Source organism: Rattus rattus, chromosome 8 (assembly GCF_011064425.1).
Source record: "Rattus rattus isolate New Zealand chromosome 8, Rrattus_CSIRO_v1, whole genome shotgun sequence".
Lineage (NCBI taxonomy): Eukaryota > Metazoa > Chordata > Mammalia > Rodentia > Muridae > Rattus > Rattus rattus.
The window spans coordinates 86,968,677-86,985,687 of NC_046161.1; the positions used below are offsets into that span (position 1 = coordinate 86,968,677).

Here is a 17,011-nt window from a genome sequence, read left to right on the forward strand (position 1 = left end):
ATCTAATCATCAAGACTATCTCTCAGGGTCACTCAGACAGCAGATAAAGGTGCCACCAACCTGATGTCCTGAGTTCAATCCCTGATCCACCTGGTGAGAGAACCAGCTCCCACAAGAGGTCCTCTGACCTCCATTCAATACTTTGGCATGTGGTGGGGCTTGGGATGAAAACATTACAAATAGCATTAGAAATAGTACAAACCAAAAATTTAAAAAGGTTGTCACTTAAATAACGGTCCATCAAGTTGGTAAATTTCAAAATCCAAAGTATCTAGTTCAAAGGTCAGCTACAATGTGATAAACTTTAAACAAAGCAGCACCAGCAGGACCTGAGAGGATGGACTAGCTGATGTCAACTAAAGATGTCAGCTGTCAGACCACAAACCATTTACCAGAGGTGCTGCAGCAGCCACCCAGCATTCCAATCAGAGTAATTGTAGACTTAGAATTCACAAAGACATGCAAGCTGAGGCTCATAAGGTTTTTTTACTTTATGTGCATACATGAGTACGTGTGTGTCTTGTGAAGATCAAAAGGCAATGTGTAGAAGTTAGTTCTCTCCTCTACCACCCAAGTCAAGGGACAGAACTCAGGTCACCAGGCTTGATAGGAATCACCTTTACCTGCTGAGCCATGTCCCTGGCCTCCTAGACACTAAAGAAGGGGGGAAAAAAAAAGGCAGTTGAAACAATGTGACTATACCACCGAGAGCACATCTGGCCAGGCAAATCCCTAGCAGAGAAAGGAAGATTCCTGGGGAAAGCTTCCAGGAAAGGACATGGCGGTATGGGGAGCAAACCTCATTGAGATAGCAATGCAGCGCCTCTATCTCACCTCTGGGACTCCAAACCCTTTCTCCCTTATATTTTGGTACAACTATCCTAAGGACTGTCCAGTCCCCCTAATTTTCTCTCCTACATCCAGATCCTTTCACAATTTAGCCCAATCATCATCTTTCCAGTCTTAGTTTTATTCTTCCTATGAACGTACATTTAACAATTGATTTCCCATCATTTGAAAAAAAAAACAATTGATTTCCCAGTCATTTAGTCTTCATCTTACTCCCCAAAATACAACCTTCAGAACTCTGCTCACTGTTCAGCCAAATTGTACTAAGCTCTGAACAGCTCCCATCTCCACTCAAGCAGGCATCATTTCCTTCCTTTCAGAAACAGCTCTGCCTTGCTCTATTATTCGTACTGACTCTCTCCTGATACAGACCATGCTCCCTCAAACTCAGGAAGTTTCTTGTTTGAAATTTTATCTCAGCATCAAGTTCAAGATCAGGCAAGACAAAAAGTTTCAACATAACTATATGATATATATAACATGCTACACAAGTACCTCCCAAAAATGCAACACTCTAGACTACACACCATTCTGCCCTCTCATTAATAAGTAGTTACTCAAGCCACAAACAAAAGTTTCGACTTAACGCAACAACAAAAAACATTGGGACTGGAGAGACTGCTCAGTGATTAGAGAGCACTGGCTACTATTCAGAGGACATGGGCTGAATTCCAAACACCCGCACTGCAGGTCACAATCATCTGTAACTCCTTTTTCTGGGTCCCTGTGGGTACCAGCCATACACATGGTACAGACATACATGCAGGCAAAACACCCATACTCATAAAATAATATTTTATAATAATTAACTATACTATACAGAATGTTTTAATGCTTTCAAGAGTATTAAAACATTGTGTATAATATAGTTAATTATTGACTCACACTCCCAAATACTATCAAATAGGAAATGCTTAAATACATGTTTGATGTTTCTAAATTTTCTTAAAAGGTGAAGAACAAACCTGTAATTCTAACGGTAGCCTCAGGTGTCACTGGCTTTCACAACTGTCATTTCCAGGCTGAAGACATACCTCAGAGACAGAGGGTGCCCCTCAGTGTGTGCGAGATCCCAGGACCGATTCCCAACAACACAGTTTAAGAGGCAATCTCCAATATTAATTTTATTTTAAAAATTATGCTCTTTGTAAAAAGGGTTAGAGATACAGAAGTCTTCGATTTGTACAGCAAATGAATGACCTCTTCATTCACCTACTACTAAGGCAAGCAGCTGTATTTCCTTCCTAAGGTTTACTTTCCAAGGGGAGGAGTTCCACGAAAGAAAGCCAAAAGAATTAAAAGATAAATCTCTAGAAACAAATCAGTCCGGTAAGAGAATATTTTTTAACACCAACAGTCATAATCTAGCAAAACAGTGCTGCAGGTTCAAGTCTAAAACATGATCTAGAGCCCAGTTCTCAGGGTTTCTGAGGGTTGGGGGGGACGGGAGGGAGGTGTTAAACGACCCTTTCATAGGAGTGGCCTAAGACCATCATCAGAAAACACAGATTTACATTAAGATTCGTAACAGTAGCAAAATTACATTTATGAAGTAGCAACAAAAATAATTTTATGGCTGGGGTCATCACAACATGAGGAACTGTATAAAGGATCACGGCCTTAGTTTAGAATACTCGTTACTTTCTCTTGCAGAGGACCCAGGATTCCCAGGATCTACATGGTGTGTCTGTAACTCACAACTCTAATCTCAGGGGATCTGATGCTTTCTTGACTGCCACAAGCACCAGACATGCATGTTGTGCATATACAGACACACAGACAAAACTGTTATATACATAAAATAAGTCAAAAATAAAGTCGGAAGAGTTAGGAGCACTTGTTGCTCTGGCAGAGAACCAGGGCAGTTTATAACCACCAGTAGTTCTGAGGGACTGATGACTTCTTCTGACTCCTTGGATGTCAGATACACATGTGATGTACATTCATTCAAAACACTCACATACATAAAATAAATGTATCTAAAAACCAAGTCCAAAACTAATCAAGAAAATAAAAAGTCAGAGACCAAGGATGTAACTCCATTAGTAGAGTACTTGCCCAACACTGGATGCAGAAGACATAAAGATCAAAAGTTTAAAGTCATCCAAAACTACATAGAGAGTTTGAGGCTAGCGCATTAGACCATGTCTAAGAAAAATGGAAGGAAGAGAGCAAGAAGAAAGGAAAGAAGGAAAAGAAAGGAGAGAATTTGTTTAAGCTGGACATGATGTTCAGGCCTATAATCCTAGTACTCTGAATAAATCAGTCCAAGGCCAATTTAGGCTACACAGTGAGTTCAGATAGCATGGGCTACATAGTAAAATCCTGTCTCTCAGAAATGGGAGAGGTGGTGCCATACTTCCTACTTCCACTCAAAACACAGCTAACCACTAAAAAGTTGAGCCATTTTATATTTTAAGATAAAGCTGCAATCATAACATATTAAAGGTCAGGGGCTGGGGATTTAGCTCAGTGGTAGAGCGCTTTACCTAGGAAGCGCAAGGCCCTGGGTTCGGTCCCCAGCTCCAAAAAAAAGAAAAAAAAAAAAAAAAAAAAAAAACATATTAAAGGTCAGTTTCAAGCTGACAAACTATTTTTCAAACTTAAATCTCCATGTTGTGTGCACGTGAGCGCACAAGCATGCGCACGTGTACGCGCACGCACACAGGAAATAAACAGAAATTTCAAGCCTTGAATAGATTCTAATTTTACTATTTTTAACTAGTACTCCGTCTGTCAATTCAGTACTACACGCTCAGACTCAGTAATTCCTGTTTCGTTCATTTACCTCCGTAAGGCAGCTTCTGATGGTGCTGTGCAGCAATTCTCTCCAAGCTAAGCACCATGTTGGAGAGCAAATCTCCAGACACAGAATATTCTACTATGGAGGTAAACATTTCATCCTGCAGAGACACTTAGAAAATAAACAATCCAAAAGCTTCAGAAAGTACCTCAAACTAACCAGATACCCTACAAGAGACTAAAAGTAGTGAGGACTGCTAAGAGATATTCTGGGCCCAGCCAAGACAACTGAAACAGACCAGTACCCAGAAGACGCTCAGACCAACTGCATGTAGCTGTTTTGAAATCATTTCTGTTCCTGTAAATAACCTCTATTCCACACTTCTGTAAGTAAAACCAATAAAACACACTGGGTCACCAAGCTGAACTTTGCTGGTATCTTCCTGTCAGTTCCCTACCTAGAGTAAGTAAGTAGACGTCTGCTCACAGACATCTCCATAGAAAGGGTTACCAAGAAATGATTAAAAAAAGAAAAAGGTACTGGAGCAGGCAAACAGGTTACCAGGTAAAGGTGCTTGCTACCAAGTCTGACCATCCTTAACAAAGGATGATCTCCAAGACCCAAATGACAGAGAAGAAAAAGCAACTCCTTCAAGCCGAACTCTAACCTCCAGCCAGGTCCACATACATTCACACACAATAAATAAAATACGTTTTTTAAAAAAGGAGACAGGTATTGTCACAGCCACACACTGAAATATAATCATTGTCCTCAAATCCTCACATGTATAAACATGCAAACAAAGTAAGGGTCAAATAATTTTTTTCTTTTTTGTTTGTTTGTTTTTCAAGATGGGCTTCTTTGTGTGTCCTGAAACTCACAAAGATCCACCTGCCTCTGTATACCAAGTGCTGGAATTAAAGGCATGGGCCTCCACTGCCTGGTAAAATAACATATTTTTAAATAAACTTATTTTTTATGTTTAACAATATCTCAGGTTAACAACCATAGGTTCTGTCTCTCTGCTTTGAAGCAGAGCTACAATGACTCCAAAACCCCTCCTGAAGCCATGCAACAATACCTTAGCAATAGGAAAAATGCAAACGAAATTCTGTTCATTTCTAAAATATATGCTCAGTGTCTACCAGGAGATATTAAAAATGAAAAGTGTGGAACAATTACATAAAATAAAAGGGAATGTGGAAGGGCAACCCCCCATCAAGTCCCCCTAGCAAGAACAACTACATATACTGTGTACATCATGAAATTAATTTTAAAGCTAAAAAGAACTCTAGTGGTTTATGTATTTTGTAATTAAGAAACATTAATGAGGCCAAGAGCATAACTCAGAGAATGCAGACATATGCCACAGCCGGAACACCTGAGTTTGATCCTCAGAACCTGGTGTTGGCCTCTGACTTTCACATACGCAGCATGAGGGTGTGCATGTGCACAGAGACACACACACACACAGTTGCTCGCGCACACGCGCATACACACACACACTTTTGTAAAAAAAGATAGAGTCCACCATTGTCAATGGCAAAAACCCTGCATCTTGTACAAAGTTAATATTCCCTTCAATGTGTAGAAATGACTAATAAACACCTCTATCCATATTAATGGAAATTTAACTACCATAGAAAAAGCATGAAACAGAAGTCTCTACTCACTTAATGTACAGCACAGAATAAAAGGTAAATACCTGTTATTTCTAGAGAAAGAAATCAACCCTGGAAATTCCAAATACTAAGGTCAAAATGACCTTATATTCTAATAATGTCTAGACTTACATTCAAAATAAATTTTAAAAAACAGCAATTTCAGCAGTCATTATGATAGCTGATGGCTTAATAATCCAAATCAGTGCTTTCTAGGACTTTAAAAAAGAAAAGGGAGCTGGAAACAGTTGACATATGCCTATAATCCCAACTCTGGGAAAATGCAAGGAAGGAGGATCAGAATGCTGAAGGTTATAGTACAAGTTCAAGCCAGCCTGGGCTACGTGAGGCCCTGTCTCAAAAACCTAGTATGCAGGATGGATGGATAATATATATACAGACTTAGAAACTGAAGTAAGGTTCGCTATACATTTACAGATAGTAACTCAATCTTTATATCAGCCCTATAAAGATATTTTTTCCTGTAATAAAATGAGCAAACCAGAGGCTCAAGAGATCAGAAAATCTGCCTTAATATTATCACAAATAGACTTAATTACTAAATCAGGATTTGAATCTAAACGTCATTTGTTTTCAAAATCTATAACCTTGCTACTCCAACATTTTTCCATTACATGGAAAAATCCTGGCAAAACTCTGAGTCTAAATATTCCCTTTACAGACACAGTAAGACACCCTTTAGTGACATCTAAAGGACTATAAGCTGACAACATTGTCAATGGAAAAATCCAACAAGTTACTTAATACTTAAAAACTGCATATTCAGAGTCATAAGCACCCATACATTCAGAGTCCTGAGAAGTATTCCTTTAGAAGGAAGTCTGAACACATACTTTGAAAACTCTTTTATCTATCCAGGCCTCACGTAGGGAATACTTAATGCTTTGAGAAGAAAAAGAAAAAGCAAAGAGTAATTATGGATGTGGCAGCTGTTTTTGTCTTGAGTTTGAGGGAGGAGTGGCAGCATGAGATACCCTTTCATTTCACCTTCTCCCCCAGCAAGGTGAGGAGGGAAAATCTACTGGAGAAAAAGGAAACTGACTTACAGTAAAAGGTCTGGTGTAAGCACAACCAGAACTGGCCCCCTACCATAGTTTCACCCGACTAGTAAATGTCTAGTAAAACCATTATTACTATTTGCAAAGTAAATATGGGGCAATCATTCCGCAAAATGGCAAAAATTTAAAAATAAATAAATAAATGTCAGCCTTATTGTAAAAAAGGCAAGTCTGCAAATGCAAGCAGATAATCCTACACTTTTAAATCCCTAGACTCTCTACGTGTTACCCAACTCTTGTCTCTGCATCTAAAGCCTCACAACTGGTTTAGTAACGAGATACGGATGAGACTCTCAAAGCAAAATAATATTAAGTAAATAAATAAATGGGACTAAACGCGATGGCCAAGATGGCAACCAATACCAACTGTTAACACAACCTTACTAAGTAACGCTAAACTACTTTCACAGCTCAACGGTTTTCCCAAGCAATGCACAGAGCTCCCTGTAATCTCAAATGCAAGGCACTAGCCTTTGGGCAATTTCCAGGTCTACCGTAGTTTTCCTTTCCAGTGGAAACCCCACATACGGATAGAGGCCCTGAGTCTGCGGCCCTCAAAAGTGATGTTCACTTTTCACTTCTTGGGAAGTGAGGGGAAAGCCACATGTGAAGTGTGGCACTAATCCAGAGGCTCAGAGAGCGGCTCTCTCCGCACGTCCCAACCCTAGGCCCTCCATTGGCGGGCCTCTCCCACACACTTGCAACCGTCCAGGTTAATTTCCTGGAAGGTAATGAGAGAAACTGAGTAAGGCCAGGAGCGAGTGAGATCCAAAATAAAGAAGGGGGATGAGGGAAAGAAACAGACACTTAAGACCGGGAACCTTCCCGCCTCTCCCAGTCGCTAAGCCCGAGGCCTCCGAGGGCAGCAAGCTGCGACACAAGGACGCCGGACCACTGTCTGAATCACTGGTCTGACCCCAAAGTCAAACGAGAGATAAGCCCCGCTCGCCAGCAGGCACGCTAGTGTGAGGCTGAATCTCAGCCGGGACGGACGCGCGCTCTCGGGCCTCTCAACCTGCGCACCTTGGTGCAGCGGTGCCAGGCCCACTGTGGCGAACAGGCCTCAGCCCCTCACCCCGGTAAGCTCTCGAAGGCCAGGGATTTCTGTAGGCTCCTGACCACAGTCAAAGACCCACTGACTGACGGAGATCTCTAAGAGAAACTACCTTTGAACTGGCCTTCTGAGATCCGCCTGGCGTTTTGTCGGCCATCTTGAGCTTTGCTCCTCCTTCAGCGGAGGCAGCAGCGCGGGTGAGTCGAGCACCGAAAGAACAGATATCAGCGGAGCGCGCCAGAAGCCTGCCAGGCCCAGTAGCCGAATGCCGAAATAGAGAACTCAGAGGCGCCGGGCCGCGTGACTTCCGCGTCAAGTCGCTTCACGCGCCCCGCCCACCCCTCTGGTCTTCCGGTGAATTGCGGCGTCTAGTCACGTCACACGCCTGCGGAATTTAGGAACTCTCCTTGACCCGACTTTCAAGGCCATCAACTGATAATTCGGTCACTCTCTTCCTAGAGCCAACCCTTGTTAGATGCGAGCGGGTTCTACTTCCTGAGGGGGAAAGGAAGCTGCTCTTTTAAAAGAACTGCAGTAGCCACGTGAGCCGGGCGTCTCAGCTCAGCTAATAAGTCAGACGGTCGAGACACTTGTTTGCGTCACGACCCCTCGGGAGCAGACCTTGGTGGGAAGGCAAATTTGCAGTCTGCTCACGTTAAAAATGGTGAGCATTGACTGCAGAGTTTAGAAAAACCAGAGTAATCGGATAAAAAGCGTTTAGGACGTCTGAGCATGGTACCTGCAGAGACTTGGAGAGGGGTCGTAATATAGACGCTGGTCTAAATCGATCATTTGTGAATTGTTTATTGTTACTGTGCAGTGCAGGCACGCCCTAGCAACTGTGGAGATTAAAGGACAACTTGAAGGAGTTGGTGGGATCCGGGGATTGAAATGAGGTTGGCAGGTTTGAAACGCCTTTTTCCCTCTGAGGCTTCTGGCTGCTAGTGCCTGTTTCTTTGAAGTGTAGTTGCAAACGTTGTGTAGCAGAAGATGGCTTTGAACTGCTGATTCTCCTGCCTCAGGTCCTGGAGATAAGTCTTGGGCCACTACGCCTCAACTTTTTGTTTATTGGAGGGGAACAGGAACAGGAGATGGTCTGGTTTTGGTTTTTTCCAGACATAGCACACACACTACCCACCCACCCCCACCCCGCTGTCCTGAGCTGAAGACTAGGCCGGCCTCAAACTTGAAGATCTGCCTTCCAACTGCTGGGATTAAATGGGTGTGCCACCACCTAGATTTCAATTACAGATGAGGGTCAGTCTGAGAGAAGAGGCTCAGAATTGGAGAAGTGTGACAGGATTTGAGAATGGAAATAAATTCATTTGGGCTAGAGGACACGACAGTATTCTAGTGTACTTTGATGTATAACAACCATTACTTTCTGATCATCGGCTTCCTGTTATTATGGCTTCTACCCCTGCTAGCCTTGTATATACCTCAGCGCCTGCCACCAAACTTTATTGACCTTTTTAGAGAGTTCAGCAATGTAGCCCCCTCGTCTAAATGCTTCCCTGATCCTCCGACCTCCTTCACTCTACCCCATCAATTGAAAACTAAACTTCAACTTCTGTATGGTAAACATACTGCTTCTGTGTCTCCGTCTGCTCACTCCACTCCTACACTCAAAGTTCGTGATTGCTTCCGGCTCCCTCCCCTACTGTTCCTTTCTTCAGCAGCATTTACACACGGGGTTACTTTGCAATCTCCTTTTTCCCAAGTTTTACACTGTACAGCCTTATGTCTGTCTCTGCAAGTCACAACACGGTGGAGGCTTTTATATATTAAAAACAGCAGGGTTCCAACAATGAGTTAGAAACAGATCGTGAAACCTACCCTGCCACATGCCTGTCAGAGCTTAGCTTAAAACATTCTGCATCCTGAGGCTAAAATTCTAACTGACAACCACACCAGTTACCTGAGCATCCTGTGTGAACTCATTCCCATCCCCACCCTATGCCTGGTCAGCTTGATGTTTTATGGTGACCTGCATAACTGGTTGCACTGACACATTCCATAAGGCTTTACTTTCAACTACCTCTATCTAGGATGCCTCTCCATTTTCTGGCCTGGTTCCAGACTGACCTTGAGCAAGCTTTCCTTTGAATCCGGAGCCTGATTAAGAACTCAAATGGCCTGTTCCACTGTATCCCCATGAGGTCTTTTTTCCTCTAAAGGACAGCAATTTAAATACCAGCACCCCTGTTCAAGTGGCTCCCAACCCCCAACCACCTGTAACTCCAACTACAGAAGCTCTGACACGTTCTTCAGGTCACCTGGACACGAATGGACAAGCATATATATAAAAGGAGATTTTTAAAAATGGTTGTGGAATCTTATATTGAAAGTGACCTTGAATGTATAATTGTTCCAGGCTGACAGTGTAGCTCAATTAGTAAAGCCCTTGCTTACTGAAGTAGAAATTTCGGGTTTCTTTGGGAATTCAGTTATGTCATGCGTTTTACTAGGGCAGACAAGTGAAAGGATGTTTTGCTGAAGCAGACAGGAGAAAGGTCGGTGATGTCTGCCTCGCTAGTCTTTGCTGATGATCCTCATTGGTTCATCTTGTATTGTGTTGCTGATCTTTGTCATGATCTGGTGAAGATTAGCTTGCCAAAGAACTTCTAATGACATTCCAGCGGCTTCCTGTCACTTCCATGGACTCAGGCTGACTGGCAGGAGACTCTGGGTTTCTTCTGGTTGGAACATCAGTTCCTGATTTGGAAGTGGTGTTTTGCTAGAGGACTGAACTGCTGACAACGAAGATTAGAATAACCCCAAAGAACTATTTCTAAGCAGGTCCACAATCCCCGTTTCCATAGGAATGGAACACAGGACCTTAAAGGTTACCTTTTCAGAGAGTCTGGCCAGCAAGTCTCCTCCTCTCTGCCTGACTCTGCACCTCTCCCCCCAGCACTTAAGTTATGAATTCATGCCACTGCAGCTGGCTTTTTCTGTGGGTGCTTAGAAACCCAAACTCAGGGGCTCATGCATAAACAGCAAGCGTTATAACCTTTGAAACAGTCCCCCAATTTTTATTTATACAGATAGCTTATTTTCTCACTCAGGTATACAGTGATAACATTTTCAAGTAATTACTAGTCCAGCAAAGCAGTCCTTCATAGTATAAACATATCCAAGAGTTCTTTTTGGAATGAATAAGTGTTTAAGAAAAGAAAGACGTGGTAATCCAAAATTATCCACAGATTGTGTGAAAAACAGGTATCTGACAAGCAGTAGACATTTTTCTGTACATTTGGAGATGCTACTGGGAATGGTAAGATAAAATTTGACTGTAGTGAAAACACATAATAGAATTTATCACTTTAACGTTCCTTTTCTTAAATAAAAAAAAAAAAGTACTTTATCTTCAATCCCATGTACCTGTGTGTGGATATGTGCATGCCCACACAGGTCTGTGGAGTTCAGTCTCCTGTGAGTTACCCAATATGGATTCTGGGAATTGAACCTGGGTCCTCTGGCAGGGCAGCCAGTGCTCTTAACCACAGAGCCATCTCTCCAGCAAAGGACGTCCTACTATCATCGTGTGGGAACCCATAGAAAGACTGGTACTGTGGGAGTCCTCCCACTCCACACTTTTGATTTTTCACCTTGGAAGTATGTTTAGAAGAATCAGTGTGACCAGGCATGCAAAAAGTGACTCCTCTGACAGTGAGGGACAGAAGAGATCAAGGCTGGAGGCCACAGGAACAGTTCACAAGGAGCAAATATTCCCTGTACGTTCCTGGAGGCATGGAACAACCAATTCCATTTCAATTCAAGGTACAAAATGGTTTTTAACCTCTGGGAGAGGTTAACTAGCACTTCTCCATAGACACCGAGAAGGTATCATGATGCTGTGGATAAAGCAGACAGTCCTTGCTTTGGGGTTGTAGTTTGGTTCAATCTCCCCTGATGGCAATTTGGCTGTAGCTATTAAAATGTAATACACATGCTGAGAAGCCAGTGCGTGGCCAACAACAACCCCAAGTATCCCTGAGTCTGCCAATATGGGTCTTTTTTTTTTTTTTTTTTTTTTTTTGGTTCTTTTTTTTTTTGGAGCTGGGGACCAACCCAGGACCTTGTGCTTCCTAGGCAAGCGCTCTACCACTGAGCTAAATCCCCAACCCCAATATGGGTCTTTCAAGTACAGCCACACACCCTAAGAATGCTATGTAATGTGGGCTTGAGATGCCACGTCAGTGTGGAATGAGGGGGAGCCTCTCGAACCACATGGGGATTGTGCAGCTTCATGGGGGAAAATACGGAAGGAGGCATGGCACAGAAACGCGAGTCAGTGTGTATTTAAAAAAAAAAATGCATGTGTAGATTAAAAATACAGTACAAGCGTGGCAGGTGGCCTCTGACGGCCCCCAAGCTAGGTCAGCCCCTCATTTGAGTCCCTTCCCTTCAACAGATGCTTCAACTGGTCTCTGTCAGATCATAACACTGACAGGCTCTCTCTCTAATGCGTCCAGTTCCCATGTTTGTTCTAATGCATCCAGTTCCCGGGCTCCCATTGAGAGGCCCCTGTGGCAAAACTCTGAAGGAAGGCTCAGGCCAAAAGCCAGGGACCAAATGAATCAGCCTGTCCAATAACCTGTGAGGAGATCTGTCCTGCCAGCAGGGGGCTCAGCAGAGCTACCGAGGACTTGCACCAGCTGGCAGCCTGCCACCAGCCTGCCTCAGGAAGTCCCCACTAGAGCCCGCTCAGCTCTGAGGCAGGGGGAATACGAGGCTTTAAAGTAATGCTTGTTGTTTGGCACCAGTGAAATGTGGGGTCATTTGTCACACAACAAATTACCCGATGTAATGTAACAAGGTCTAATTGTGAAGGCACACACTATTCCTTTCAAAACCGGAAACTCTACTTGGCACTGAGGAAGAAGACAAGATGCTGGGGCTCAGAGTGGCGGGACACATGCTCTCTCACTGTAGCTCTTTTTCACTGTTTGTTGGAGATGTGTCATTGCTTCAGATGAAGACAAAAGCAACGTTTAAATGTTTCACTGATTCTCAGGGGTATTTCTGACTGTGTGTGTGTGTGTGTGTGTGTGTGTGTGTGTGTGTGTGTGTGTGTGTGATCCCCACAGGTCATAATTCTATCGTTTCATTTGAGTTGTTTTGAGATGATGTCTTACTATGTAGCCTACTTTGGCCTTGAACTCCCAACTCTGAGTGCCGGGATTCAGGCACACACTATTGTACTGTGCATAATTTTTTTTCTTAAAAAAAAATGTATTAAAGGAGTTGCAACATTCTCTTATGGAGACGTTTTTTTCTTTACTGTAGATCATTTCACACATGTGTATGCCGTCCTCACACAGGAGCCACACTAATGTTCTGTGTTACTCTAACTCTAGCACCAGTAGAGCCTGAGCAAGCACAAAAACTAAGCCTCATCTCCAGCCCCCATTGCCAGCAGCAGGCAATGGGAGTACGCAGCCCCCGTGCAGGCCTATTTGGGATGTGCCGGGGTATGGCTGCCAATTGAATGGTAGGATTTTTCAATTGCAAATTTATATTTCTGTATAAAAGTTTGAGGATACTGATTTTTAATTTTTTTATTTTACATGTGTATGTATTTTGTCCACCTATGTATGTGCACCCCATGTATGCCTGGTGCCTTTGGAGGACAGAAGAGAGCAGAATTTTTGAACTGGAGTTCTAGATGGTTCTAAGCTGTGATGTATGTGCTGTGAACCTAACGCAGGTCCTCTGCAAGAGCAGCAAGTACTCTAACCACTATTCTTCATAATATCATTAACATTCTTCAATAAACAAAACTTGGAACTCTTACATGTGTGTATGTATATGTGTATGTGCATATCTATGTGTATATGTATATGAAGTGTACATATATGTGACACATATGTATATCTGTGTATGTGTGTATGTATATGTGTGTATAGGTATATATGTATACAATGTATATATGTATATGATGTATGTGATGCATATGTATGTATGTGTATGTAATATATTGCATTTGCTTACATTCACAGTCCACAAAGCAGTGGACTTTTCCTTGGGCACCTTTCCCATCACTGCCTCTGGAAAAGACTCCTTCCTTCCCCTTTTTTCAGTGAACACAAGAACTGCCTTCCTTTCATCTCCTCTGCTTCTTGGCTATTCCCCTGTGCTGCAGCTGCACCCTGAGCTCCAGCTCTCCCGCTAGGCCCTGTGGATTCCTGTCTGGGCCCTGACTGGCCCCTCATGTGATTAACTCCTATGAGGACCGGCTTAGTCACTTCCCAATATCCTTGGCTCACTCTTGGCTCAATCCTCTCACCCTTGGACTACAGCAACTGGCCCATCACTATCTGAATTTGATGCTTAGTTTCAAATGGGTTGTCATATACCATGGTATTTTTTTGTTTTTGTTTTTAATGCCTTGGTAGTGAGCAGGTAAGGGTTGGAGGCAGGAGACTGACTAGTGGCACAACATACATATATATGCTCCACCCTTCTTTAAGACTGGAGGGTTGTTGGAGGACACTTCCTAGAAACCATCCAAGCAAATTTTTTCCCCATGTGGCCAGAGATGTCTATGTTAAACCAACCAATGGTCAGAGGAAAAGATGGCTAGGATGGGATTATACAGAACACACTGCCGACATGGGGATTCATTATCTGAGCAAAATCTAGGCTCTGCTGAAAGGAGGAAGAGTAAAGGAGAAAACACACCCTCTCTCTTTCCCTTTTTTTTTTTTTTTTTTTTTGGAGACAGGGTTTCTCTGTCTGTCTGTCTTTCCTAAAACTCACTCTGTAGACCAGGCTAGTCTCAAACTCAGCGATCTGACTGCCTCTGCCTCCTAAGTGCTAGGACTAAAGGCATAGCCACCACTATCCCACCTCTTTTTTTTTATTGTGAGGACCTACCCTGACTCACTGGTTCCTTAAATCATTGAGCTGAATCGTGTATATTATAATTACAAATTTTTACATCATCCCTGCTGTCCACTGGTCGATTTTTGTAAATTACTGCCGGTGTGACCCAAATCCAGCACAGAACACTGATTTTAGAACTTTAACCATTGCTGGCACCAGACTTGCTGTTTAAAAACATATGTTACGGGATCTGAATAAGAAGAGCAGTAGGCTACTAGCTCTTCAGGTACGGAGATGATGGCGATGACGGAGTTTCACCTGGCCCCACTGGCCTTGAGTGGATTTGGAGGGTAAATAGACCACGAGCTGAAAATCCAGGCACGCTGTATGGGATAAGAGGCAAAGAGTCTAGACCCTGCTCCATGGTATGGGCACATGAACATAGCAGCGTAGTGAACTTCAGTTTTGGGGATCTCAGTTTCCTCATGTGTAAACTTGAGATAATACTGTGCTGGCTGGTTTTATGTCAACTTGAAACAAGCTAGAGTCGTCTGAGAGGAGGAAACCTCTATTAAGAAAACGCCTCCATAAGATTGGGCTGTGGGCAGGCCTGTAAAGCGTTGTTTTAGTTAGTGGTTGATAGGGAGGGCCCACTTCATTATGAGTGGTGCCTTCCCTGAGCTGGTGGTCCTGGACTTTATAAGAAAGCAGACCTAGCAACCTATGAAGAACAAGCCAGTAAACAGTACCTTCCATGGCCTCTGAATCAGCTCCTGCCTGCAGGTTCCTGCCGTGTTTGAGTTCCTGTCCTGGCTTCCTTCAGTGATGCACTATGATGTGAAAATGCGAGCCAAGTAAATCCTTGCTTTTTGGAGAAGGGGGGGGGGATCATGGTGTTTAATTGCAGCAATAGAAACCCTAAAACGAATACTGACCTTAATAGGTGTGGCAGTTCATGATCATAATTCCAGAACTGGAGAAACTGAGGCAGAAAATCAAGATAAGGAGATAGAGAGATGGTCCAGTGATTAAGAGCAATGGCTGCTCTTCCAGAGGACTCGGGTCAGAAAGCCTATTTATTTATTTATTTATTTATTTATTTATTTATTTATGTATGTTTGTTTGTTTGTTTCATAGTTTAAGTTGACCTTGAACTCCAGATTCTTGTGTCTCGACTCTTGAATACTGGAATTACATGTGTGTTCCACACACTCAGCAGGAAAGCACATCTGGGGTGGTTTGAATGAAAACGGTCCCCATGGGCCTCCTGTTCAACACTGGCCGCCCAGTTGGTGGAACTGTTTGGGAAGGATTAGGAGGTGTGGACTCGTTGGGGAAGGTGTGTCACTGAGGCCTCAGCGTCACTCCCTTGTGCCCCCTGCTTCCTGCTTGTGAGCCGTGAGCTCTCAGTTGCTCTTCCTGCTGCCTGCTGCCATGTCTTTTCTCTGCCATCACAGACTCTAACCCCCTGAAACTGTAAACCCAAGTACATGCTTCCTTTTATACGTTGCCTCGTGGTGTTTTGCCTCAGCAGTGGAATCCTAACTAATATGACATCTCAAACCAAACTTTACAAATATAAACCATAAAGCAAGAAGCAGATGCATTTGATCACACTAAAAATTAAGAATTTCATGTTTAGAAGCCATCATGACTTAAAAGTAGAGATTAACAGAGCAGGTGGTACATTGTTGTGGTTTGCCCTGGAGTTATCTGTATTTTGATGCTAATTCCACTGCCCCAAGGACTGCTGCCTAGCCAGTACTCAGTAATCAGGTGACTTCACCAAAACCTCCCCCATTGAATTTGTAAAGTACAGGTTAGGGGGCAGGTACAAGATAGAAGGAGGCCTGTCATTGGAGAAGGAAGGATGGGTGGGAGAGAAGTTTGAAGGAAGAGGAGGAGACTGGAATGAAAAGGGAGGGAGACAAGAGGGAGCAAAGCAGTGGCAGGACAATGGAGGCTGACGTAAAGATCTTGCTCTGTGTATTTACAGGTTGTTATCAATGTTCTTAAGGGATGGGTGGTACTGGGCTTTGTATGTTTAGGTGGGCAATTATATCTTATCAATTGGATCTAAGATTATTCTGTTATGTGTTCTTTTATGTGAGGGTTTGAGTGTAAGAAAGTGTGCGGCGGCTGGAGACGCTGGGCCGCTGTGGCGGAGTTGGGATGTGATTCCACAGAGATATCTAGTAGATACCTTGGGACACCACGGTGCGGACCCAGCAAGGTAAAAGACAACAATACATTTTTTTTTCCGGGGCTGGGGATCGAACCCAGGACCTTGCGCTTCCTAGGCAAGCGCTCTACCACTGAGCCAAATCCCCAACCCCCATTTTTTTATTTTTATATTTTTACAACAACAATACATACCTGTGATGCCAGCAGAGGAAAGGCAGAGTTAGTATAACCTATGAGCCTGACCCACATAGTTAGGCCCTGTCTCAAGGGGGAACACTAGACACAGAGAGGGATTACAGAATTGAAGAGGTAAAAAATGAAAAGTTATTGAGGGAAATACACATGTGATATCTTTGTTAGCATTTTGTCTAAACTCCACCCCACAGTTACCTGTGTGCCTGACTCACTGTAAAAGGGGCTGCTTGCCCCTTCTTGCTCTCTCTCTCCTCTTGCCGCCCCTCCCCCCTCTCTGTAATACCCTCCTCCTCTCTCCCCGTGTTCATGGCTGGCCTCTACTCCTCTATTCCTCTATCCTCTATTCTCTCTCTGCCTTTCTCTGTCTCTACTGCCCTCTCAACTCCCTTCCCCATGCCCTGAATAAACTCTATTC

The 17,011-nt window shown here is 43.4% G+C and overlaps 1 protein-coding gene across 4 annotated transcripts in view; it reads right to left on the reverse strand.

The window, feature by feature from the left end:
* Nucleotides 1–7,647, reverse strand: part of U2surp (U2 snRNP associated SURP domain containing) — a 53,852-nt gene extending 46,205 nt beyond the window's left edge. For 2 of the 4 annotated variants that reach the window (XM_032909936.1, XM_032909935.1), the window contains exon 1: nucleotides 7,499–7,647. In XM_032909936.1, the coding sequence (XP_032765827.1) occupies nucleotides 7,499–7,543 (45 nt within the window). In that variant the 5' untranslated portion in view covers nucleotides 7,544–7,647. The remainder of the gene's footprint in view (nucleotides 1–7,498) is intronic. The other 2 variants (XM_032909938.1, XM_032909937.1) reach the window with 1 other exon arrangement.
* Nucleotides 7,648–17,011: the final 9,364 nt, after the last annotated feature.